The 26,989-nt window shown below is 40.5% G+C and overlaps 1 protein-coding gene across 1 annotated transcript in view; it reads left to right on the top strand.

Moving 5' to 3' along the window:
• LOC308216901 (putative acyl-CoA dehydrogenase 6) overlaps window positions 1-26,667 on the top strand; it is a gene marked incomplete at both ends in the record, with an annotated part of 83,889 nt that extends 57,222 nt beyond the window's left edge. Inside the window, 12 exon segments of the mRNA XM_080609611.1 lie at window positions 3,767-3,792; window positions 3,795-3,832; window positions 3,834-3,867; window positions 8,120-8,169; window positions 8,173-8,284; window positions 12,650-12,823; window positions 19,880-19,920; window positions 19,923-20,032; window positions 20,034-20,056; window positions 20,213-20,355; window positions 26,327-26,403; window positions 26,568-26,667. Coding sequence (XP_080465737.1) covers window positions 3,767-3,792; window positions 3,795-3,832; window positions 3,834-3,867; window positions 8,120-8,169; window positions 8,173-8,284; window positions 12,650-12,823; window positions 19,880-19,920; window positions 19,923-20,032; window positions 20,034-20,056; window positions 20,213-20,355; window positions 26,327-26,403; window positions 26,568-26,667 — 928 coding nt within the window.
• Window positions 26,668-26,989: the final 322 nt, after the last annotated feature.

The following is a 26,989-nucleotide window of genomic DNA, read 5'->3' as shown; positions in this document are numbered from 1 at the left end:
TATGTTGCAGCCATGGCCAGTTTGCTGCTTTGTGGTTTTGAATACCTGTGAGGGTCTAACCTGATTTCAGAACAATATGAAGTCAAGCAGCTACTTCTGAACTAGCTTTCCTTGAAACAGCTTCCTGCTGTTCCTATACCTTTGAGGTTTCTCCAGCTCCTGGTGACAGCCTGCCTGTGTGACAGTGACAGATTGTCTGGTGGGCAGCCTTGAGAGCTCGTGTGGTAGCAGCAGGACATGAGCCACGTGAGTAGCTCTTAGAAACTGCATGATTTGAAGGGGGTAATCTTTAATATGACTCTTGTTCTACAACACGTGCATTTTAGTGCATAATACATCTCTAAATAGAATATTGATGTCATCATTCTTAACCAAAACCATTCAGTCAGTCCCATCTGCATGAGGTAGCCATACCTGTCAGGTAGTCTCATACAGGCTTCTCATCTCTATATTCTTTGCAGAACATAGCAATAGCTCAAACTGAGCAATTTATTTCATAAAATCTTCAAGTAACTGAAGCTTAAAGGCTTGATTAAAAACTGGGAGTCAGAGCGCTTTTCTTAGGCTGTCTTTCACAGAAAGTAAATAAGTTTTCTAAATGTGGGGTTTTAAGCTTGTGTGTCTTCTTAACTGAAATAGGGACTCGAGGAGAGAAAGCTGACTGCAGTGTGGGTTCTTTTAAATCCAGGTTATGTAAATTACTGAACTTCATGAGGCTTCCATGCTGGCCAAGGGTGCTCGCTGCTGTTCACCATGCATTTCTAACCCTTTCTGTGCCTTTAAAGAGCATCTCTTCCCTTTTGTTTTTTGTTTGTTTTTTTGTGTTTTGTTTTTTTTTTCCTGTTTATTTTTTGTTGTTGTTGGGGGTTTTTTGTTGTTTGTTTGGTTTTTGTGTGTATGGGGGGGGGTGGTTTGTTTGTTTGTTTGTTTGCCTTTCCTTTTCCTTTTTTCCTATATCTTGAAGATCCAAGGAGTACTGCTAAGCTAGACCTGGACATCAGATGGTAGGATGCCTGTGCAGTACTACACTGCAGCAAAAGTGTGGCATGTGGCTACTGCGTTATTAATAGTTTGAGTCTAGGAGTGGAACTGAAAGAGAACTGGGAGAAATTCACCTGTTGCTAGCACGTAAGAAGTGTCTGTAGGTCAAAGTTAACTTCTCCTTGCTTAAAGGAAATCTTGATGTTCCTAGGAAGTCCGTGAGTAGACAATTGTATTATCTTTGAGATACTGTAGAATAGTGAGTAGATAATCTAAAAACTTCTCTCTGCCCCTCACCCCTTATGTTGGTGGCGAATGCTGCTTGAATGTGTGAGCTCCAGTGCAAGAAAGCTTGAGTTGATGAAATGCTGATAACTATGTTAGAACTGCCTGCAGCTGTTCAGAGTCACAATTTCAATTTGCACTGAATAGTGTATCGTACTACAGAAAATATGCCAGTTTTACTCAGAATTTTCCTTATTAATTTAATTAATTCACTTCAGCTCAGTTTTATTCCCCAGAAGCAGAAGAAACAAAAGTGAGTAAGATCTACGGTTCTACCAAGGTGATTATCAATCCAGTTGAGTCAGAATAGTGATGTGGAATAGACATTTTCATTCAATGTAGCAATCTAACCTGTCAGAAACCAGATCTGTATATGTATATCTGAGATATAGAAAGGTAAGTTCAAATTTCTAATTGTCAGAGCACATAAACAGAACTATGTGGATCAAGGAAGTGTTCTTACATCTGTATTTTGCCATGGTTTTATTTTCCTTTTACCCACCATTGACATCATTGTATACCACTGTCATTTTTGTTTGTATTCATGACATTCCATCAATGTCACTTATAAAGTGTGGAGCAAGAAAGGGTGGACCATTTCCATGCAACTTGTACTGTGTCAGAATCTCACACTTGGTACTTCTGGGTTACTCAGCATCAAAAGGGAGCCGTAGACTGTAGATGTGTATGCATACATACACACATACATGAAAATATATTTTAAAGTAATGCTAAAGCTGCACAGTTAATCACATGGGAAACTGTGCTTTAGGGCATAGCCCCTGCCCAGAAAGCAGACCTAGTCTGTTCTGTTTTGAGACAGAGCATGATCTCATTGCAGTTTTCTAATTTCTGAGGCTGTTAAACTGGAAAGAAGTGGGTATTTATGCAAACTTGAGATTTTTCTGGGATGCATTTAAGATGGGTAGAATTTTACAGAAACAGCATGTTTCTAACATAATATCTAGCTGCTTGCTGAGCTGCATGTTCTTCCTGCAAGGCATAGAGACGCGCGATCTTCTGAAGATAATGTTGCCAAACTCTTTTTAATTGCGAAAGATCATGTTCTGTAGCCTCATTTTTGGGAAGAGCTGAATTGTTTTCTGGAACTTAAACCAAACAAAGAAAGATACCAAACCAAAATATTATTCTGACAAAAGTTCTTGTCACGGAAATCCTCTGCTGAAATAACTAATGGTTGGCGAAGTTTTAAGCATCAGAAAGCATTGCCAAAAATTCCTGCTAGCTCCTTGCATAATCTGATTTTTTTATGTTGTTGGTTGGAGTTTTTAGTCTAATTAACATTCAGCTGGCTGTACTTCATCATGTCCCAAGGGAAAGAAAAAAACAAGCGAAAAACACTGCATAACAGACGAGGGGACTTTGTCCCAGTATGCTGGAGGAAGGAGTAAACACTCAAAGATTGCTGCTGTATTTGGGATTGCTGCAGTGATTATCAGCAGGGACAGGACTAGGAATTGAGTTCCCTGTGTGCACAAGCTGAAAGTGTCTGCCAGCTCCCAGTCTGTTCTCTGACCATCCTGTGACCTTTGACTGTTTTGTGTCAGGGTTGGAGCAGAGGGGAAAGGATGAAGTCTTAGCTAAAATGGCATTGCTTCTTTGGAAGTAGTGTTTTAGAAGAAGGGCCCAGGTAACTGCAGCTTGTTTAGGCAGCCAAAGAGCCTAAAGAGATGGGTGAAGATGCTAATGTGAGAAGCCTCATGCTGAAGAGGAGGCTGAGGAGGAACTTGACTTTCATGGATTTCTGCTCACTGAAGAGACATCTCATGTCCTAAGTGTAGCACAAGAAAGGTTCAAGAACTAGATCACAAGCTCACCACTCATGCTGCAAGACCAAATCAGTGAATGTTCATCAGGACAAAATAAAACGTGAAATGAGACTATGTTTTGAATGGATGAAAGCAATGAAACGCTGAAAAAAATAGGATTCCTCTTAACTGAATTGAAATATGGACAAGTGATTTTTTTGTGTTAAAATGCCATCAACAGTTTGCTGTTTCACTTTTTATTTTTGCGGGGAACTAAAAGAACCCATGAGAAGAAGCATTGATGGTTTTCATTGTGTGATTTAAGTGCATATGTGGAATATTAATAGTGTAAATACAGCTATTTGCAGGGGGTGGCCATCACATGTCATAACATTTCAGTCATCGCTAAAACCTGGCAAAGAGCTGGTGCAAAAGTCAGAAGATAGGCAGAGAGCAGGTCCTCCATCCTGGCTGACTGCAGACTGGAGCAACAGCATTGAGCGGAAATCCCAGGGACTATGTTTATTTAGATCTGGTAGCTCTCAAGACAAGTCAAAGATGAGATTCGGGGCATCTAGCCCACACATTTCTGTGGGAGTAAGATGCCTGAATACTTTAAAAACCTTGTTTAAAATTGTTGTGGCTGGACTTATGGTGAAGGCTCTGAATCACAACTTTGGAGGGTATCTGTTCCGTCTGGCTAGCCTATCTTTTTCATTATGTTGTTGCAGGTTTGGTTCTGATGAGTTTCAAAAACAGGACCAGCTATATCTGGAGATTTTGTGGTTTGCATGGGAAATCAGCGAAGCTGGAGCTGGGTCAGATGTCACAAGTAAGTTAACCTAGCAAATTGCCAATTTTAGACAGCCTGGTATTTTAATGGAAGGAATCTGGTTTCCCTGACCCTTCCATTTGCCACTGTCTATAACAAATATGAAGGAAGGAAAGACTGGTGTGGTGAGAGCAAAAAGTAATATTCTAGGAGAAGTAACACATGCCTCTGATGCATCCAAAAGCAGTCAAATTGAACGTATCTGTCAATGAATTGATAGCTGTAACACTGTAGAGGCTGAGCAGAACAGATTAGTATGCAGCTGATATGCTGGCCCTGGATTTATCCTTTGCTTTTGCCCTGCTGCTGCCGCCTCTCTGTTCTGTCCAAGCTTACCACTGGCAGGTAGCACTCCAGCAACTTCTGTAATTGCACAGCCACCATCAGTTGTGCAAATCTGCAGATGTATGATAGGGGTGTAGCCTGTTCAACTGTACTAAAACTTGCACTTCCTTAAAACAGACCTCTCCATTGCAGAGCTAGTCCATTCTGAAAATGATGGCATCACTTTCACAATGGGTTCCTCTTGCTCATTCTTACCTCACCTCAGCCCCTTCTGTCATTCCTGTGCAGCAAAAATGTCTCTGAACTGGTGATTGTTTTGTTTAGAGCTAATGAAGAATTTGCCATGTCAAATCTATTATCTTTGTGATTTAGTTACTTTGCATGCAACTATTTTTCTGGTTCAGCATAGACACCTTGCACCTTTTTGTCTCTGTGGAATCCAATCTTTCTGTCTTTATGGGTTTAGGTAATTCTTTTTAAGCTTGGAAAACTAAAATTGCACAGACTGTCTATAGTGGCACAAATACTTCTCCAACCCTGATAGAAATATTACCCTCTAATACGTAATTTTACACAAGTTCGCTGGCTTGTGAGTCTTGTGATTGACTATGCAGATCATCTTCATCATTGGTTTGCTATTGAAACATTGTAAGGTACAGCAGTCATTCTTATTACTTTGTGCCTAGTTACTTGTACTTTCCATCTTTAATTTGAAAACTCAAGATGATTCCTTTCTTGCTGGGGGATACCTCAGTTGTCTTTGTTAGTGATGTCTCTCAAGTTTGTGCCACCAACAAATTTCATTAGTCTATTCCTTTTCTTCTTTTAAAGATCATTAATGGAAATATTCAATAGGTTTTGTCCAAAGGCTGATATCCAAGGAAGATCTCCAATAGTAACCTCCCTGCATATCAGCACTTCCTCTTTTAATGCAACCTGATGCAATTTCCCCTTTGCCAAGTTCCTTGCCCACATTTCCACTTTTGTCCAAATTCTTATCTTGTCAAAATTTTAACTCATAGTCACCTAGTAGCATCAATTTTAGTTTGCTTGAGTCCAATAGAATTTTTTTTCCATTCTCTTTTCTCTAGAAAATCCATTTTCATAGCAAACAGATCAGGTTGGTTTTAAATAAGAAACCACTGGTAAATTGAATTCTCTTTTCTTTCCAAATCTATTCTGAGGCCGTGCAGACTGCCAAAACCAACAACCTCTATTTTCGCTAATTTTAATTCTGTTTAGTCTTTCCTGTAGATGTCTTGCTTTGTCAGCTACATTGTGAATCCCTTTGTAATCTCGTGTGAAATATTTCTTTAGTTTTGAGGCATTCTCTATATGCCTCATGTTTTTTCTAGTTCTCTATTTATTTCTGTGGCTGGAATGTTCCTGTTTGCCACCTAAATCTTACTTGCTTGTGTTGGTTTTCATCTGCAAGACTTAACTTATTTTGACCTGTGGCAGTTCTTACCTTCTGACCTCCAAACTGTAGCTTACTTTGATTAATCTCTTTCCTTTCTGGTAGGCCATCTACTGTTTTTTAAAGTGATTATTCATCCAGTTAGACTTGAAGCTATTTCATGCACATTTTGGGTTTTTTTTCCTGTGCTGACGATGTAAATCCCAGATATTTGTTCTTCTTTTTTGCTTGTTTGTTTGCTTGAAGAATATGTGTTGCCTATCTTTGATCGTAATGTTGACCTTAAAAGTTGAAGTCAACCTTGTCTTTTGTCAAATCTATCTAGATGCATGGCTGGACTCAAGAGCGCAGTGCAGAAGAAAACTGAAGATTCAAGTATGTTGTGACTTGAATGGTGAAGTGATCAGCCCTGGTTGCTTATAGATGGCACTAGCTGTATCAAAAGCCTTTTGATGGTGGCCTTTCTTGGAAGGAGCCCACACAGCATGCTCTGTAAGTTGTTGAGTTATATAGTCCCTACAGGGGCAGTGATGTGGGCTGCCAAGAATGAGTTATGGAGCACCCACTGAAGTGGCCTTTTCCCAGAGCTATGCTCTAGCTGGGAGAATAATTACAGTCAAGTATTCCAAATTATATTCTGAGCCAAATCCCTGAGACTCAGTCCACTTGGCTTTGGTAAATTGTTAAGTAGGTTTTCAGAGCCTACTGTATTTTAAACATAAAACTTACTTATTAACTTGATCTTTCTTCTAATTAAAGAGAAATAACTCTTCATAAGTTGATTATAAATAGTCATTTTTCAAGTGTTTGAAGCAAACTATAAGCCAGCACATCTGGGAGTACTTGAATGTTTCCATTAGTAAGGCATTTGCTCTTGAATCTGTTATTTGGGTGGTTAGTCCCCTGTGACGCCATTGCTTGCAAGAACTGTTTACATTTGTGATAACATCACAGTGCTCATTGTTCCTCTGCAGACCTTCCACGGAACCTCTATCTAATCTCTTCAGTAGCTGTTCCACAACAAAGGGATGCATGATGTAAATCACTGTGAATGCTTCCATCTTTTCTATGCTACATCAATATAGTGTTGTCATAATTCTTATCCCAGCTGTTATGTGTCCTTCTTTTATTATTTAGTCCCTGTGTGTATGATTGTCTAGTCTCTTTGTCTGTATATTATGAGCTTTTATCAGTACTTTAGGTTCCTTCAGTTTGTTGGTCTCCAATTATTATACGGATTTTGTATCAAGTTCCTTGGACAGATTTGTCTGTCATTCATTGACAAAATGGCTATATGCCTACTGGTTTTATCCACATTATTACTATTTCTTTCCCTTTCTGTTCATCCTTATCTGCTTGTAAATTCCTTTAGCCATAGCTATATCCGATATTCTCTTAGCTTATATTTTATGCAATTTTCTCCCATTATTTTCTCCCAGTTCTTTCATTAACAAGACTTCAGCCATGCTGACCTCAGTCCTGGTTTATCTTGTAAATCATGCTGGTTTTGGCATAAATGAAGATCAGATACTTGGTTTTGCTTTGGTTTATAATTAGAGCCTTTGGGAAGAAGGTTCATGTACAGATTGAGGTGGGTGTGTATAAAGGTATAGCCAGCTCACCTAAATGTGCCTCCCCACTCAATGTCTTGACTCTTACCCCTCAAGTTTACTGCTTCCCTCACAATAGGTGGACTCTTACGGACTTCACAGACTTACTAGATTTACAGGTGCTACTAGGAGTTTGATAGGGTTCTCTTATACCATCACCTACTTATAGCTAGATATCTGTTGAAGAGTCTTCCTCAGTTGGGGTTTTAGTTGAAGAAGTTCAATTGCAGAGGAAAAAATCCAGACCTCTGGAAATTCTGCTAGTGTGTAAATAATAACTAATGATTCACTCTGGCTGTCTATTGCAGCTAGGGCTGCTTGCAGCATGATGTGAACACTCACAGATGAAAAGAACATTGTTTTTTGCCAGGGGGTATAAATAGCAGGCGTCTGGAACTCCTTTATATAAAGACATTCTTAGCATTTAGACTTGGCTTTTTGAAAGTTTACTAGCTTTGAATGTATTACACCATTCTGACCAAGAACACTCAGGAAATGCGTGTACATATATCTTTATGCATACACCGATAGTGAAGCATATGTTTGTTTAAGTCAGGACTCAGAAATTAATGACCTGCTCAGTGACTAACATGCACAGTTACAGAAATGCATAATGCATCACATCAGATTCAAATATTTCTGGCCCAAGTTTCTGACAACCAAATTTACTTAGGGAAAATTTTTTGCTTTCATCAGCAAGGATGAAGACTCTACCTAAAGGAGGGTGCGAGAAGTGGTCTCTTTTCCCTTGTGTGCCTTTCAGGAGTTGCCCAAGCCTTGTGCAGCCTGGTAGGGTTAGAGGACCTGGGGGGGGGTAAGAAGGGAGAACCAAATATTAGTTGTCTTTCTGAGAGAAAAGGAGTGACTCTGCCAGTTGTACAGGGACCAGCCTACCCCTCCTTCACAAGAATAACCCTTCATTTCCTCTGTTTTGAAATAGACGTCAAGACAGCTGTAAAAAAAGGGGATGAATACATCATAAATGATAGTTAGATGTGGACTATGTCCAGATGCCAAGCGGACTGGATGTGCCTGCTGGCAAACACCAGTGAAGGGCCTGCCCATCAAAATAAATCTCTTATATGTCTGCCAATGAATCTACCTGGTAATAACACAAAACTTTTTCTCTCCTAATTTGATTTCATTGGTGTTTTTAAATATGCACCAGTGTAAGAAGGAAAGGTGTTTAACAGGAAGAACTGCACCCATAAATGCTCTTCTAAATTAGGTGCTTCACTGTCCTACGAATTTGGTCCTGAAATGCATTTGCACAATCTCAAAAAAGAGTAGGGGACATGAGAAAATGAGAAGGAAGTTAAGTATTTTGCAGGCTTCAGCTTGTGACTCCCAAATAATTTCATAAGGAGAGTCCTTTTTTGCCAAAAATAAGTTTATAAAAGTTGTTCAGATACATTTGCATGGTAAGATTTCATAACCTTCTGTGAGAATGAATATACAAATCAATGCCAAAGACAAAATTCATGCCTCAAAGAAATCATTAAAAGGCCAACCTTTTTTTTTTTGTTTGTTTGTTTGGAAGTTATAACACGGTGTCGTTTAGTTTTGGAGAAGTTCCACAAAAATTTGTATCGTTGTTTTCTGTCCCAAAAGGCAGAAAGAAGATGCAAACAGTCTGCAAAACTAAATAACATTATTTACATAGACCTTTGCACATGAACTCTTTGTAAAATGTTTTTAAACTACTTTTTAAAAAGAGTGTTAAATTCTTTCCTGGTTTGTGTGAGGACTGATGAACAGATTGCATGCTGCTTTTGTCAGTGAATAGAGAAGTATTTTTAAGCTTGCTGTCTTGTTCAGAAGATATTGAAAGTGATTCTCAAGTATGTGAAAATAAAAGGGTAAAGAGTTTAGAGATCAGTTTTCCAAAACCAAAACAGCCAACCCATTGTTAGAGGCAGATCAAATATACAGAAATCGACTTGGAGGCTTTCAGCTATTTTGCTTATTGCAAAAAGACATGTGAGTCATTATAGCTTGGGGGGTTTGGGGGTGGGAGGTGTTGTTAGGTCACACAGCCACATAGATCTTCTTTACTGCAGTAAATAGATTTTGAGTCGAAAAATTGCCTGAGTCGCACAAAGCTGATCTGCAGAACTGTAGAAGTCTTCCCAGAAACAAAAATTGCACTCCTTAAAGTATATAAACTTTCATTTTTCTGTGTGATACAGATACTGGCTTCCAAAAGGGTCACTGTACCAAGACTGACCTTTGGAAATGAAATATTAATAGTTGATTTTGGGTGGGTCATATCAGAAAGGAGATTTTCAGGAAGATAAAGAGGAAAAGGGTGAAAAAGGCTGCCATTTGACACAGATGTGAGGAGGAAGTCCCGGCTGTTCTGATACATCCTAAGGATGTCTGTCTGCCAAAGATTGGTGCTCTTTGGAGGGCAGCAGATCAAGACTGTGCAGGAAGTGTCTGGAGGACATCACCAAATGATGCACTACCAAGCGTCTGTAGATGTATGTGTGTCAAAGTAAGAATGCATGCAGTGGAGAATGAGTGTGTTATATCTGACTAACTGCTGCAGTCACCAGTCTATATGGTGCAGTAAGGAAGGGATCTGTGGTGCAGCGGTAACTCATTCCTTGCTAGCAGCTGGAAGGACATGGGAGACTAGTCCAGCATTTACCCCAAAAAACATTAATTGTTTCATACTTACATCATGTGATGATAGAAAAAAAATTCCAGGTCTAAAAGTGAATTACTGACTTCAACAGCCGGTAGTTTATTGGAGATATGAAGCAGGATTTGCTTCATGTGTGTACAGTGTGTATTCTGGGTGAAGTAAATCATGGCCTAGATTTGACAGACACTGCTGAATACATTTCTCATAAAAGGAATTTTGAGAATGGCAGTGTGGTTTCAATAGATATCCAAATTAGGTGAATAGTCTTCATAATAACAATGTCTTAAAAAAAACCCCAACCTTAATTTCTCATATGATGAAAGAGAATCTAAAAAGTTGTAGAATGTCTGTAAGTAATATATATAGACAAATGACTTGCAGCCCTAATCTGGCAACTGTTTGTGCAATGGTTTATCCTCTGGTTCCTCAAATGGCACTAGGGTAGATTGCAAGGGGGAGATAATAAAGAGAAGAACATTCAGGACAGGGGAAAGAGCATGTTTCTCAGGCTGCAATTTGAAATGTGCCTGTTTCCATTTGTAATGGCACTTAATGGTATCAGGAGAGCGTGACTGCCTTTCTCTCATGATGGAACATAGAAAACAAAAGAGATTGTCAGAAAGCTGGAGGAGTGGGAGAAAATGAAAAATCAAAGACTTCTGGAAAGAACTGCCCAGGAAGAGATATAGCAATCCATCTCAGTGATACTGGTGTGAGTAGCACAAATGGCTCTATTAGAGTGCCAACTGTCAGGCGCTTGGCCTTGCTAGATTGAGATTTCTGTGTTATTGCTTGTTATTTATTTAATACAAACTCCACAAGTTACCTGGGCAGATAGTAAGCACATCTTCGTATAGGCAAAGAGCAGTGATTGCAGAAAACCAACTAGAAGTAGACCAAAGACATGATCTGAGACTTTCAAAGAAACCAAGCAGTAATCCAATAGGAAAAGGTGTTCTAGAAATCCTCTGGGTCTGTAAATGGTTCAGTGTGTTTGTTTAGCTCTGATTTTAATGCAGAAACAAACCACAAATTTTTTTTTGCATGAGTGGGTGCAAATTTCTGGATAAGAGTAAAACATTTTTACACAGCTGTCCTGATTTTCTTCCTGTGTTGAACACATATCAAAGCAAGTATTCCTAACACATAGTCCTTTTATGGCTTGGCCAGTGGAGAAAAATCTTGAGTGGAAGGTGTGGAAGTCTGCGTGGACTTATTCTGAGAGCAGTCATGGCACTTGGAAATGGTGTCAGTATTTAATGTCTGCAGAGAGGTAAAACTTTCCATAGCCTTATTCAGTGCAGCCAGAGAGAGTGAATTTGAAGGGAATGATTGCCAACTTCTTCTGCCTGCAAAACCAAAGTAATTTTCATATGACTGAGGGCCTCCTCTTAGTAGAAGATGAGATGTCTTTATTAGTTGCTCACTGAACTCCATGAAAGATGACAGTGGGCTGTGCAGTGACCAGCTCCTACTGAGCTGTGTTAGAGAGTAGTAGAGGATTGGAAAAATTATAAAGAGGAAAATATTACCAGAATACCTCTTCATTGCAGAGCTGGTTAGAATATGTATGTGGGTAGTAAAATGTTTGGTTTTCTTCAAAGACATACATGCTGATTTGGAGAACTGTTTTTCTATATATATTGACTTGGCAGATGTAATCAGCATATTTTGCACAAATCCTCACACCTGGTTGTCGGCCTCAGTTTATTTTATGTCCGAAATATTCTTGACTTCCATCTTGAATATTCTCATTAGTCCCAGAGCAACAAGGAGGTGAAAACTGAAGACAAGGGACTTGCCACCCAAAAGAAAAAGATAAAATCATTGAGTGTCTGTTAAGCTCTCATGGGACAATGATGAAGCCATACTTGCATCTGAACAAGAGCAAGAAAGAACTTGTGGCTATGAAAAAACCAATGTGACTAGGTAGCTGAAGTCTTAGGTGACTGAACCTGAAGGAACCAGGTTCATCTCCAGCAGGCCATTGCACGTGGGGTCTGTCAGTGCTGTGTAGGGAGGCCTGTGGGGAAGCAAACCCTCTTCACAAGCACGTCCATGATAAAACTCAGAGATATGAACAGTGATCATTATGAACCCTTCTATACTACTTAGGTGAACTAAACAGTATTTTATAAGCCATCATAAAATACATAGTTTCAACAAAATTTGGAGTGATATGGAATTGTTGGCTGTTCATAGCAGTTAGGAATTAGAGTCTAAATTTTTATTAGGACAAATTGGTGTGGTGTGATTATAAACTGTCTCTTCTACAGAAAATATCAGGATAGACTAGAAAGAGAAGGATAAATATGAAAGAGGGGAAGGGAATAGGATTTCCAGGAGGAGAAATTCTCTAGTTGCAGCTTAAAATGTAGCTCTGTTTTTGTCATTACTAAATATTTCTCTACTGTTCCACAGCAGTGTAAGCAATCTGCAAATACTCCTAAATTGAATTCCAGCATTTCATTACAGTGCACTAAAAATCAAGCAAGCAAATAAATATTGCATTGATTCAAGACGTGCATAAAGTAAGATTATTACTACTAGTAAAGAATTATTATTTGGAGACATAATGAAAAACGCAACCTTTACAATTACAGTTTCTGCTTTGCTAGTTAAATAAAATATAAAAACTCTTGGAAATAGGACATGGGCTGTTCTACTCTTGAATTCCAGAACGCTGTTATGTTTTTCCTAAAGGCAGATTTCACTGTAGTCTTGGCACATACCTTCACATCTGCAAACTTTGCTTTCTTAAAATGCTGTACTTGTATATAGTGTGTCTATTTTCTGTGGCTTTTCTAATACTTTCTTCAGTCATTCATGTTGCTAAAAAGATAGATAAACTGGGCATGAAGTTATCGGACACAGCACAGATCTTTTTTGAAGATGTAAGGGTCCCCAGCAAAAACCTCATCGGTGAGGAAGGAACGGGTTTTACATATCAGATGTTGCAGTTCCAAGAAGAGCGGCTGTGGGGAGTACCCACTGGTAAATCATCGTTTGTGCTGCTGGGGCGGGGCAGGGACGCAGGGGCCACCCTTTGCATGAGTAACAGGACTTTCCTTTTCTCATAGATTGCAATGGGCTCTTACAGCCTGTTTTTGAAATCTGTCACAGCCTGGGTATAGACAACCTTCCCTTTCTGTAGGAAAACCAAAAATAGAAAACATTTTGTGAGGCATCACAGAGGCTGGTTTTGCCTTGTTTCTCTTTTTGTGGTGTTTTTCTGCTGATAAGAAAATACGGCATCATATTATGTCTGCTACAAATAGTACAAAGGCTATCAAAATACTGCCATGAAATAGGACGGTGACTTTTCCTGTAGTACAGTAAGCTGTGATATTTATCCTGGATTTTAGAAAATTAACGTAGTGGCTGTGTAGAGAATTGGCTCTTACAGGATACGAGAGCTTTGTTTTGTGGATGTGTTTTACCTGTGTGCACTTTGGACGTCAGTGGTACAACACCAAATTCCTTTCCCTGAAGCTGTCACAGGGTTCCTGTTACTCTAAACTCAGGCTGTACTTGTATCCACGTATTTGAATTATATGGATTCTGGATGTTCCAGGTAAACAGATCCAAGTCTGGATTGTCCAATTTCAGCTTCCCAACCTTCCCTCTCACCCCACAGTGTTTGTTTCATCTTAAATATGATGTGGTTCACTGTAAGAAGATTGATCCTCTTTAAATTTCAGGGTTATATAATCTCACCATATTCGTGCTCCTGCGCATACCCTGTCTGTTATTGTCTGTGTGTGGCTGGGGAATTGGGAATTCTAAGAAGTGATTTTCTGATTCAGTGACGAAATAAAAAAATCACTCCCTGTTGTGGGTTGATCCCAGACCAAATATTTTAGAGTTCAGATGCTTTAAAAAAATCTTTGCTTTGGTCCAAAATTCTCAGTTCAGCCTGCGACAAATAGTAACTGTGAGAGTGGTTTTAGTGAAGAACAGACTTGTAAGGGATGCTACTGCAGGCTCAGGCAAGGAGGAGTCATGGTCCTACTGATGCTCCTGTTTTAGTTGAGGCATACACAGACTGCAAGGATGTGCATTGTCCATTTCTACGCTCAGTTTGAGGTCTAACAGTCAGAAACCCTGGATTGCAGTGATACTCCCCAAGCAGCAGAGTAGCCCGCAGCATTAGTCATGCCCCAGGCAAAAGTGACGCGCACTGACAGCATCAAGACACAAAGCCTGGCAGGTTAGATCACTCCTGTTAAAACCACTGGCGGCTTGGTGCTGTCCAGCCTTGCACAACTGCCTGACAGTCACCGTGCTCTGCCAGGAACCGGGACACCAGGTTTCAATTCTTCTTTTTGCCCAGAACAACACAGTGGAGCAGGCAAACCCTCGCCCTGGATGAGCAGTCTGGGGAGGCCATCAGGTAGGAAAAGCCTTGGAGCTCACCAAGGGAGAGGGAGCCGCCTTCTTCAGCACAGTAGACAGTATGTTGTACTTTGCTGGGCCCCCTGGTTTTGCTTTTATACACATATAAAGTGCGTGAAAGCTCTAGGAGCAGGAGCAAGACTCATTGTTTGGGTCAAGTTGTGAACTTTAGGGGTAACCAGTTGTGATAAACAAGAAAAAAAGAGTAAACAATGTTCAGAAAGGAGCCAGGTGCTTGATGGATGCGGTTTGTACCACCACGACATCTAGCTGTTACCTTCCAGTCCTGCAAATGGTTTTACATATGTTCAACAAGTGCTTTGCTGAAAGCTCAGATGTGCAAAACTACATACATGCCTTCAGTAGCTTTGTGATTAGGTCTGCATATGTACTCCTAGTCCTCACTTCTGGCCCTCAGAAGGACATTTCTGTTCCTTCCAGTTCATGACTATTCATGTGACATTGAAAATCATCAGCCTGCTTTTAAACACTTTAGGGACCAGTCCTGGCATCCTCGCTATCACTACTTCCTAAAACTTGGAAGAAGCAGGTGACTGCCTTTCCTTCCTTTCTTTCCTTCCTTTCTTTCCTTCCTTTCTTTCCTTCCTTGCTTTCCTTCCTTGCTTTCCTTCCTTGCTTTCCTTCCTTGCTTTCCTTCCTTGCTTTCCTTCCTTGCTTTCCTTCCTTGCTTTCCTTCCTTGCTTTCCTTCCTTGCTTTCCTTCCTTGCTTTCCTTCCTTGCTTTCCTTCCTTGCTTTCCTTCCTTGCTTTCCTTCCTTGCTTTCCTTCCTTGCTTTCCTTCCTTGCTTTCCTTCCTTGCTTTCCTTCCTTGCTTTCCTTCCTTGCTTTCCTTCCTTGCTTTCCTTCCTTGCTTTCCTTCCTTGCTTTCCTTCCTTGCTTTCCTTCCTTGCTTTCCTTCCTTGCTTTCCTTCCTTGCTTTCCTTCCTTGCTTTCCTTCCTTGCTTTCCTTCCTTGCTTTCCTTCCTTGCTTTCCTTCCTTGCTTTCCTTCCTTGCTTTCCTTCCTTGCTTTCCTTCCTTGCTTTCCTTCCTTGCTTTCCTTCCTTGCTTTCCTTCCTTGCTTTCCTTCCTTGCTTTCCTTCCTTGCTTTCCTTCCTTGCTTTCCTTCCTTGCTTTCCTTCCTTGCTTTCCTTCCTTGCTTTCCTTCCTTGCTTTCCTTCCTTGCTTTCCTTCCTTGCTTTCCTTCCTTGCTTTCCTTCCTTGCTTTCCTTCCTTGCTTTCCTTCCTTGCTTTCCTTCCTTGCTTTCCTTCCTTCCTTTCCTTCCTTCCTTTCCTTCCTTCCTTTCCTTCCTTGCTTTCCTTCCTTCCTTTCCTTCCTTCCTTTCCTTCCTTCCTTTCCTTCCTTCCTTTCCTTCCTTCCTTTCCTTCCTTCCTTTCCTTCCTTCCTTTCCTTCCTTCCTTTCCTTCCTTCCTTTCCTTCCTTCCTTTCCTTCCTTCCTTTCCTTCCTTCCTTTCCTTCCTTCCTTTCCTTCCTTCCTTTCCTTCCTTCCTTTCCTTCCTTCCTTTCCTTCCTTCCTTTCCTTCCTTCCTTTCCTTCCTTCCTTTCCTTCCTTCCTTTCCTTCCTTCCTTTCCTTCCTTCCTTTCCTTCCCTTCCTTCCCTTCCTTCCCTTCCTTCCCTTCCTTCCCTTCCTTCCCTTCCTTCCCTTCCTTCCCTTCCTTCCCTTCCTTCCCTTCCTTCCCTTCCTTCCCTTCCTTCCTTTCCTTCCTTTCCTTCCCTTCCTTCCCTTCCTTCCTTTCCTTCCTTTCCTTCCTTTCCTTCCTTTCCTTCCTTTCCTTCCTTTCCTTCCTTTCCTTCCTTTCCTTCCTTTCCTTCCTTTCCTTCCTTTCCTTCCTTTCCTTCCTTCTTTCTTTCCTTCCTTTTTGGGCATTGCTTTGTTGTGTTTGGTGGGTTTTTTTAATGTTGTTGGTTTTGCTTATGCATTTTTAGTACCACGTATCATGTGTTCCAGCTTTCTCTTTATTATTACCTTCTTTGTGGCCAACATGTGGGAAAGTTTCCTTCCTTCTTCACTTCTCCCCTCAGAATGAATTTTCATTCAAACTGAGTTAAAATATAAATGGAAAACTAATTTCCTGGAATTGCAAAATTTGGTCACGGTGTGGTCTTTTCTTCCAAGTGACACGTGTCAAAGGCACTGGTAAAAGTAATTTCTTGCTCCAGTGAAAGAGCTGCCACGTGTCTCTCATGTGTTGTGACACTTGGTAAAGACCGTCCATTTATGGACCTGTTGCACTGATCACAGGAAAAGAATGTTGCTGTGGCAAGAAAGCAAACAGGTTTTTTTGTGAATTGCTTAACTTGGAGGCAGAGGGAGTTCAGTGTGTGTGAGAGAGCAGAATGGCACTTTTCTAATGACTTCTATCTGCTGCCATAGTCTCAGTTTTATGAGCGTCATTGAGTCATGGCCAGTAAGCAGGATGACAGATCCTTTTACATGGGCAATGCACGTCCTTAAGAGACAGATGCTCAGCTTGCAGCTCACTGTACATTTCACTAGAAAGTGACCAGCCACAACCGAAGAAAAATATATGAATTTCCTTTTGAAAGGAGATGTAACAAGGCAAAGCGTGTTTACAGTGAGCAGAAGCTCCAAGTGGAAAAAATGTAAGCTGGATGGAGGTACAAGAAAAGATTATTCTATATCTGGCAGCTTCGAGTGCTTTCACAATTTTCAGCTGTGTGGTAGACCATGCGTTCCTCAGGCTGCCCTAGAGCAATATTTCCTACATGTGCTGTCAGTTGAAATCCATGGGGCCAAGTTAATCTGAGCATGTGGAAAACATTGTCTGACAGAAGAGGAAACAAATATACAGGGAAGGGGAAATCAGAAAGTTAGTTTCACTGTTAAGAATGACATTTCTCTGTACTTACATGACTGCTTTGCCATGTTAGAGCTATGCTCATAGCTTTAAATACCTGTAGATGTAACATCACAGAATGGTTTTCACTGGAAGGGGTCTTTAAAGATCATCACATCCAATTACCCTGCCATGGGCAGAGACACCATCCACTATATCAGGTTGCTCAAAACCCCATCCTTGAACACTGCCAGGGATGGGGCAACCACAGCTTCTCTGGGCAACCTGTGCCGGGGCCTCACCACCCTCATCATAAAGAATTTCTTCGACTGATAGAATGACAGAATGGTTTTGTCTGGAAGGGACCTTAAAGCTCATGCAGTTCAAAGCCCAAAATATTCTTCCTTATGTTCAGTCTGAATCTACCCTTTTTCAGTTTAAAACTGACACCTCTTGTCCTGTCACTGCTGGCTCTAGTGAAGAGTCTCTCTCGATCATTTTTAAAAGGCTTCCTTATATATTGAAAGGCAGCAACAAGGTCTCCCCAGAGCCTTTTCTTCTCTAGGCTCAATAACCCCAACTCTCTCAGCCTGTTTTCGTAGGAGAGGTGCTCCAGCCTTCTGACCATTTTTGTGCCCTCCTCTGGACACTCTTCAACAGGTCCATGTCTTTTTTGTACTATGGGCTCCAGAGCTGACCACAGTACTCCAGGTGGTGTCTTACCAGAGCAGAGTAGAGGGAATCACCTCCCTTGACCTGGTGGCCATGCTGCCCAGGACTGTCCTTAAAAGAATTCCTCTGTTTATGTCTGTGTGCAAATGGCAGATCCAGGAATAAGCAGAAGGGTGGTGATGAGCTAAGGAAGCAGGAGGATGGATCAGCTGGGTCGGGAAGGAGGCAGCGAAACAAAGAGGTGGGCGCTGTGAGAGCAGCTTTCTCAGGCCCCCACTCCAAGCCCTGATATGTGGTGAGCAGAGATGGGCCAAAACCCCTTCATGATCTTCAGCCCTTTTACACTCAGGACCTAACTAGGTGCTGCCTGTTCCTTCCCAGGTCCTGTTTCTGCCTCCTCTTTGCTGTTTTCCACTTCTTCTTTCACTGATGCTGCATGCTAAGAACCATAGGGAGCCATGCTGGAGCACTTTGCTCCGACAAACACAAGACTAACCTGTTGTCCTCCCACCTCCCTTCTGCTGTCCTACCACAGCATTTACTGCTTGGCTATATGCTTCACAGGTACCAGTTTGAGGGCAAGGGGCAAAAGGTGCCTGAACACTTCTTCTTCTTCCTTTATCATCTCTCGATCTGGACACCATAGACATACAATTGAAAAACTTGTTAGTGTTCCATATGCTACAGTGTTAAATGGTCCTTTGGAAGAACAGGGATCTTCCTTTGTACAAGAGATATCCCTGAAAACAGCAATGTATTTTCTTGTCCAAAACCCAACATTAGGGTGGCAGCATAGTGCATAGCATAGAAATGAGGACATTAGAGTATATGCTCTTTTGAAAAATAAGCATTGAGTTTAGTTGTTTGAGAAAGAAGGGGAAAATATTTAAGACATGAGAAAATCTGATCACCTTACAGAATATGGGGACAGCATATGAAAAATAGCACTCTGCAGAAAAGCTGGGAAATGGTCCTGGAAGGGAGCAATTGATGGGATGCGGAGTCTGCATATGAGAGCAGTATAGGGATGAATTTAAACAGAGGTGACCTGGAAAGTGATGCAAAAAGGAATATGGAAGCACACCAGGCTCCTGTAACGAACTCTTGTCATGTGAGTAACTGGCATGTGGGAAAAGGGATTTTGTAGTAGTCCAGGGCTTGCTTGTGTTTTGCGTTTCAGATTCAGAGTTTTGTGGTTTAGATTCTAAATATGAAAGGGTGTGGATATGCGTATTTTGAAGAAAAGAAAATGATCACACAGATGGGTTTCTGAACTCTCTCCCTACTGCTTGCCATAGTGACATGGATCTGCATTTGCCAAACAAAATTCTCCATAAATTCAGTACCTGCTGTTATCCTAGCTAAGCTGCAAGAACCTGGTGGTCTAGCCCTTCACTTCAAGGCTTATTAGCCTTAGAAAAGAACTTTTCATTTTTCTCTTGTTCAAAAAGTAGCAGCGAAATAGTTCTCTTTAAGGCAGTGTCTGCCATCTTGCTCATCTGTCTTTTAGTAGTATCCTATTTTGATTCTGTTTCCATTAGAAGCACTGTTTAGCATTTACTAAAAGCAGCTGTGAATCTCAATGATTTTCCCTTCCTTTTTATACTGGGATCTGAGCACAGAATGCAGACATAGTAAGTAGTCTATTCATGCTCCTTGATCTCTGAAGAGGTTTCTTCCTTCTCCCTGAAAGCTTCCATGAATTTACATTTCTACAGCATTCTTCAGTGAGCACACTGTCTGCCTTCAGATTTTCTTTTGGGATTGTAACAGACCTTCAGGACATGGGTAGCATGGAAAGAAGGAGTTGCCACAAGCTTTGGCTAGGCCCCCAAATGAGGCATTAAGGATAAAGTTATCATACTCATCATCATCACATACTACTCTCTATAACTTTCCTTCCCTCCACCCCACCACTTTGCTTTCCTCCAAGTTTTGGCAGTTTGGGGCTCAGGTAAAATAGTGATCAAGAGGTCTTCAAGGTACAAAGAAATATTAGACCTTTTTCAGAATTGAAACTGCACCCCAAAGTGAGCGTATGGAAACATTTACCTTAGAAAACCTAATGTCTTGTTCATACAATGTGAAAAAAAACATCTTTTCCAACAAGAGCAACAACAGATCTGGCTAAAATGATGTCTTGTTCTGTGCTTTGCTTCTTCAAGTCCTGACACTGCTGGCAACTATAATTATATATAAACATAATAACAAGAGACTATTGATTACACTCACCAGTGGAAAGTGTTTGATTGGCCCATGATGCACAACCAAGCTGTGCATTTCCGCCTGGCTGAGCTGGCAACCGAAGTGGAGCTCCTGCTCCCTGCTATACCGCACTGTTGTTGAGCTCCCACATCTGCCTTCCCAGATGTGCTTCTCTTCATGCAAAGAATGTTGCTAGGCTGAAGGAGCATAAGGAGGTGACTGCAGAGAGGCAGGCTGGGATCAGTGACCAAACGAATAAGTCTGATTTATTTATTTCTGTTTTGTTTCTTTAGCTCGCTATGTGGAAGGCAATGATGTGACAAAATTTGTTTCCATGGCTAAGCTAAAGGCAGGTCATCTGGCCCATGAAGTGACTGATAGCTGTCTCCAGTTTTGGGGAGGAATGGGATTCACCAGTGAGGTACTGGTGATACAGGTGAGTGAGTGAAGAGAATAGGAAATGGCTTTACTGAAATTTGGCCTCTTAAATGTCCTCCTAAAAAATCACCCACTTGAAAAGGGCACCAGCTCCTAGGCAGTGTGAATGGTGTTGTTCCACTGAATGGTGTGTCACTGATGTACCCAGTGAATCCAAGGGCATCCACAGCCCATTGACTTTGGGGTATCATGTGTGAGTGTCAGGACATAGGCTGACTATTCCTTTGCCAAATCTTGGCCTTGCATTATAACTGTATAGTTTGAACTACCCACAGGTTAGCTGGAATTTCTGGTGAAAGAAGTAGACTCCACATTTTCCCTGATGGTCCTCTGATATATACCAAACAATAGGACAAGGAGAAGAAGAGGGGAGCCTACAAACAGATGGTATTTTTTCCTCTTTCCTTGGTTACAAGAGCAGAACTAAAACACAACAGAAGCTTTCTTCCAATGAAAATCAGCTTTATCTTTTCCCCCAGATACGTGTGTGAAACTGGAATTCACCATCAGGCTACTTCAGCCTACTATCAGTCTTTTCAATAGCAGTCTCCAACTGATTAGTCACATCAGATGCCCCGTGGGGCATATGAAAGTCATAGCTTTTTCCAGCAGTTAAAATGGTACAGATGCCTTTTTGCAAACTAATTAAAGTCCCTTGAAATTTTACCATATATCTACTTAGAGCAAAATTCTCTCAGAGCAAACAGTTTTCTGACAGCTGTCTGGTCGCAGTGTCTTATACTCTGTAGAAGGACCAAAAAGGAGCTTGTGTTTTCTTGCAGTAACAGATTTCAGTTCAGCCCTTATATATACGATACCTAATCAAAGGTTAGCAAAATTGATTAGTGGTTCAGTTAGTTGAAAGTTTTGGTAAATGTATCTGTGTAAAGTGAGAGCGGAACACTTAAAAAGCTGGTTTCTTTTTAGCAGGCTGAGTTACTTTTTCTATTTTAATAGCATTTTATGAACAAGAATGCCACTGTGGTAAGCCAGAGAGATTCTCAGCCTTTTTCGACTTGTGAATTCCTGCAATTCTCTGGTGAAGGTGCAGATTGCTGTATGGTGGTGGTTTTAAGCCAGCTGTCAATGTGACATTTTTCCTTAGTTATTTTTTTCACAGCCTCTTTATTAGCAGCTAATGGTCCTGATGTTAAAAGCTACTGCGGGAGGCACTTTGAATAAAATAAATCCTTCTCTTGCAGCACTTACTGTCAATGTAGTAATGTGTACACACTAATGTGCATGTGCTTCTATCTTGCTTTGATTTTTCTTTAGATTTCCCAGCCTGGTATTTTATTGCTAAGTTTGGGCAGGGCTTTTCTGTGTGAATTCCAGAGTGGTTTCTACATTTACCAGCACAGTGACTTTTTTCCTGAGAAGACATCCAGAGTATTTCCAATTGGTATAAACTCTGTCAGTTGGCTAAAGAAACATTTTCTGTCTCTAAATCAAACACTTATAAATGAGGCTAAAGGTGATGTGGTATCCGTACTCTAAAATTTTATGTGAATCAGTAAAAGTCCATTGTTGAGTAACCATACGCTCCAGGAAGGGAGAAGTAGAGTATTAACTAAATAAACAATTGCAGGTTCAAGTTAGAATCCTGTTAATTTGTAACGATAAGCAAAGCATCAACTTTCCTAAAGCCATTCTTTTTTTTACAGCAGTCTGAGTAACCATCCACATCACTGTGTTGTCAAGTAGCAAGCAGTGTAACTGCACAGCATGACATCTAGTCATAATATACAAACATTTTTGTAGCATAATCCTTACCAAGTTTCTAAGGAAATGTTAGTCTTTTGACACGTGTTGGGCTGTTACTCGTCAAAGAGCACACAACATAATGCATGGTTAGTGCATGAAGTCTTTGAATTCTAGTTGTTAGTGTTGGTGGGGAGATAATAAACAGGCCCAGCACAAAACTGTCTGCCAAGTGACTTCAGTCACGTCTGTCAGTTTAATAATTTGTCTTTTAACCTTTGTAGAACAACTGACTTTTCTAAAGTGCAGTATTCTCTGGAAGATGTAAAGATAGCTGTTTCACCATGTAGGACCCTATACAGGGCTGGTTTTATATATATGCGTCTCTCACTTTCAGTTGTTGGGATTCTGAAGAATGAGAATGAGTTTGAAAGAAGTTTTGAGTCCAAATATCAAAAGGTTTAATAGAGAAATACAAGCCCATATGAAAAACATTGAGTTGACTCTCCAGACTTTACCCTACTCAAAGGATTCTGGAGAAGGAGAGTGTCAGACTGGACTTGCATTTATTTTTCTCTCCCCTGCATGAAATGCCTCAAAGGCATCATGACTAGGGAAAAATCAATTATTGAACAAACCCACAATCTGTGAAAACCCCAGGCTGTGAGAGATCAGAGGGATGAAAACTTTTTGTGGCGAGCATATTGAAATTTTCCAGAATTAACATGAATTTTAAAAGATTTCAGGTGGTGATCTATATATTTTAATAGTGACTATCTACACTTCAGTTGTTACAGGAAGAACTTGTTTAGCCTTCTTAAAGTTTGTTTGTTTGTTTTGAAATCAAGATTGTTTCTAAGTACTAAACACTACGCCTAACTGCTGCCAGTCTTACGTGTTTTACTCTTGTGCCATGTAATGGAGAGAATGCGATCATTTCTTTACTTGCTGTGTTATGAAAGACTCGAGAAAGCAGTAGTGAAAACTATTGATTGACGACTTGTGTGAAATAGATGAAGCATAAATAGCATTGCAAATGCTCATAGCTGCAGAAGAAAAATGGATTTATTTTTTTTTTCCCCTCAGCTGTCACATAGGTATTGCAACATGAAGTTTTATTTGTAATTCAGGGTAGTTAAAAATCAAACTTCTGTATAGTTTTAAGTGGACTTTTTTGAAGAAGTAATGCATTTACTTCTAAATTATTTATTGTATTCCCCACAGTTTAAAATGTCCATTGTAATATTTTATTCAGGTTCATTATTTTATTTTTTATATTCTTTCATTCTTTACGAAGCATGTCTAAACTAGAATGACTCTAGACAATTGGGTTCTTTTTAATCAGTCTTTGTCATCACAATTTATGGTTGTACCAAGTGAAATGAAACCTATCTGTTTCTGCTGACAAAACCAATTTTCTTTTAAATCAGTAGCTAACTGTTGGGACAAGACTTAATAGCGATTCCTCAGTCATCTGTGAAAACAGCCATAGTTTCAAACTTCTTCTGCAGAGGTTCTGGGACAGATTCCTGTCTACCGCTTTGGTTGACTTTTATGAGTACCTTGAGGAGGAATTTAGGAGATGAAGCCCATGACATCTAGCTCTAATATGGCAAATCAAAATAGGTAACTGTACAATGATGACTTTAAGGCAGAGCTATGCTCCAGAGCCATCCAAGATGACATCCACTCCTGCTCAGCTGGGCTTTAAGAATACCCCTTAGTGGAAATGAGCAGGGCCATGCAAACTGGCTGGCAATGCCAACCTTGGACCTGGCGCACTGGGTAGTGTCAGCTCATTCTCCCTCTGGACCCAAGTCTCCTTTAGATCTTGCTTAATTTGGACAGGCCGTAAGCAATCTAGCTGAGTCTGAAGATGGAAGAGGTCACAAGTATTAAAGTTGAGGGTACATCAGTGTATTTTGTGGAGAAAAATCTTGCCAGTGGTACAACTTTAATAATTGTGAGAAAAAAGGGTAAATGTTTTGTAATCAACCTTGTTATGTGACAGCCTTCAAATTAGGATAGTCTAAGATTAAAGGGAGCTTGTCGTTCTCCTTAAAGCAGTGTTTGATACATTTCTGAAGGTGGTTATATGACATGGTACCAATGGAGATGGGAAACTTGATTTGACGACGTAGAGGGTCCTTTTTGTTCCTTTTGCTGCCTCACTAGAGATAACCTGGATTGAGTTTGGTAGATGGGAAGGGCTCCTCATCCTCCCTCGTGCAGTTTTTAACTTAACATTGAAGAAATATTTTTTTTAATCTGTCAAAAAATGTATTGCTTTTTAACATTTACATCTCTTGATTTGGTTGAGTAGAGTAAGTCTTACAATCTACAGTGGATGTTTCAGGTGCATGGGATTTCCTGAAGGAGGGGAGTGTTTTAGGGGGCAGAACACAACAGTCAGGATTTATCTCAGGCAGACTCCCACTCTCTTGAGGAGAACAGCATTCAATAAGCAGCTAGAGGTTTGGTCCCTTAAAATGACACCTTTACATAACTGTATGGTGCACTGCAGGCTGGTTTCTCACTGTCCTTGGCCAGGGTGAAGGCACCACAGGTCAGTTTTCACCTCAGCAGGGCTGCAGGTGGTGCAGGATGTGCTGCTCTGTCATGGGGGCAGCAATGAGGCAATGGAGAAATCAGAAAGCAAAGTGTTGCTGTGCCAGATCAGCAGCAAGCCATGGCTAGCCTAACCAAAGCAATAAAATTCTAATATTTAAATATATTAAACTATTTATGTGCTGCATTAAGAATGCATTATTGAGACAGTATAAACTATCAAACCATAAACTTGCAATAAGTAGCTCATATACAAGCTTACGTTACTATGTCATCTTCCCAGCTACCTCAGAGTTCCTGGCAGGATAGTTAGTCCTGTGGTTTGTTTTTTTTAACGCTTAAGGCAAGTCTTTCCCAGAAGAGGGCTGCTAGATTAAAATCACTGTCATCTCAATCCTCTTAGACTAGGTGAAACCTTCTGTCCTGTCTCTCCAGCGGAGAGAACATCAGCCACCTGCCTGTAGATTCTAGAGGAAATAGTCCTTATCTAACCCATAGAGACAAAAATACAATCACCAGCAATTTTGCAGACATAAATATCCACACAAACAGAAACATACGTGAAAGGTGTTTTGGTCTTTTGAAACATGTATTTGTATGCGATAACCTCACATGTCTGTCACACACCACCAAAGCCAGACCTTACCACTGCCTCTTTATAACTTCATATGAAGCCACATTTGTCCAGGATTCCTGCTGCAAATGGAGGGTTTTCACTGGCATCACAGAGAAGTTCTGAGGATTAATTACTTACTGTTGCTACAGTGCTGTGAAGATGCAAGATTCTAAGCATTGGCAGTGGCTTTCTGCAGCTTGAAAAAGCAGACAGCACCACAACACAAAGTCCAAGTAACCTACCATTGCTCCAGCTCAGCTGCTTCAGCAAGGCCCAACAAAAAAATTGCTTAAGCTCACAGTAGTTTGCGGTCTGGCTAGCACAGGGAACTTAGTCAATACTATTAGGGATGACTCAGTGATAGTAGTGGCAGTTTCTAAATGAATGTGATGACTAGAAATATCAAATCAAAAGTAAGCTTGGAGCAGCCATTAATTTTTAAAGCAGAGCAGCTTTAGTTACTATATACTTACTATATATTTACTATATACTATATATTTACTATACCACTATATAATACTAATACAGGTTATGCCAGATCTCACATAGCTAGTAGGGAAATCAGGATGCTTGCTGGTTAAAAAACTTGAGTGAAAATTGTACCTTCTCCATACAATTCTCCAATGGCTTATGTACTAATTGACTAATATTCTTTTCATCACACAGTTAAGCAAAGTGAAGTGCTACAACACTTTTTGCTGCTGGCCCTCCAAAAGCTCCTTCCCCTCCTAAAATTCAGCTGTAGGCTTAGACCACTTTAGCTTCGACAAAGGACCATGGGGGATATTGTGGGTAGTGCTGCAGTACTGCAGACCATCCCACCAGGAGGAGGCAGGGGATCAGATGTTCTGCATACAACTGCTAGTGGTGTGTAATGTATAGGTAATTTGAGCAGGCAGCCCAGCAGAAAACCTTGGGATGCTTTACATGTCAGTCCAAAGTGGTGAGACCTAAAGAGAGGTCTGTGTGCAGTTCAGCTGCAGTTTCTTTGGCTGGCCTTAAGGGGCAGTTGCATACTAAGGAGAGGTTTTTAACTTAAAGACGAAAATACAGTGTTATGTAAAGTTAAGGTTGTTTTTGAAAGAATCTGAAAATTGGATGTGCCAAATTCTATCTTGGGCCTTTTGATTTTGAATTAGCAACATCCCTGTACACAAAAAGGTATTTACAGTGCTGACATTTGTCCATACCATGTATATATGTCTGTAAGCAAGGGTTTTCAATATAATAAAAGCAGGTCCATAATAAATTCATAGAATAAATGGATATGTGAAGTCCTGCATTTGTTCCATCTGTGTTTAAATCTACTCTTTGTATTTCTACAGAGACTTGAGGTTTATGTCAACCGGAGGTGGTACAGACGAAATTATGCTTTCCGTCATATGGAAATACTTCCAAACAAGTGACACATCTCCTCTTCCTTGAAAATTAAGACAGCAAGAGCATGGTTTGTACTGCACACTGAAGGTAACAGCCAGCACATTTCAAGCATAAAAGAAGTACAAAACATAACAGTAATTTTGCCGCTGAAATGTTTGTCAGGGTGTTTGACCAGTATCATTCTGTGTGTTCTCCAGTGTCAAATTGCTGATATAATCATACGATATGAAGCAGTCTGAAAACATGTGTCCTCCTGCTAGACTTTTCTTCCCTTTTTTCAGTGGGTTACTGCTTTGGGGAGTCTAATGACCCACACTAAGCACCCAGAAAGAATGTCATCTTTAATCAAGGTGTATTTACATTTTAA

Source organism: Psittacula echo (genome assembly GCF_963264785.1).
Source record: "Psittacula echo genome assembly, chromosome: 2".
Taxonomy (NCBI): Eukaryota; Metazoa; Chordata; class Aves; order Psittaciformes; family Psittacidae; genus Psittacula; species Psittacula echo.
This window is presented reverse-complemented; position numbering and strand designations above follow the sequence as displayed.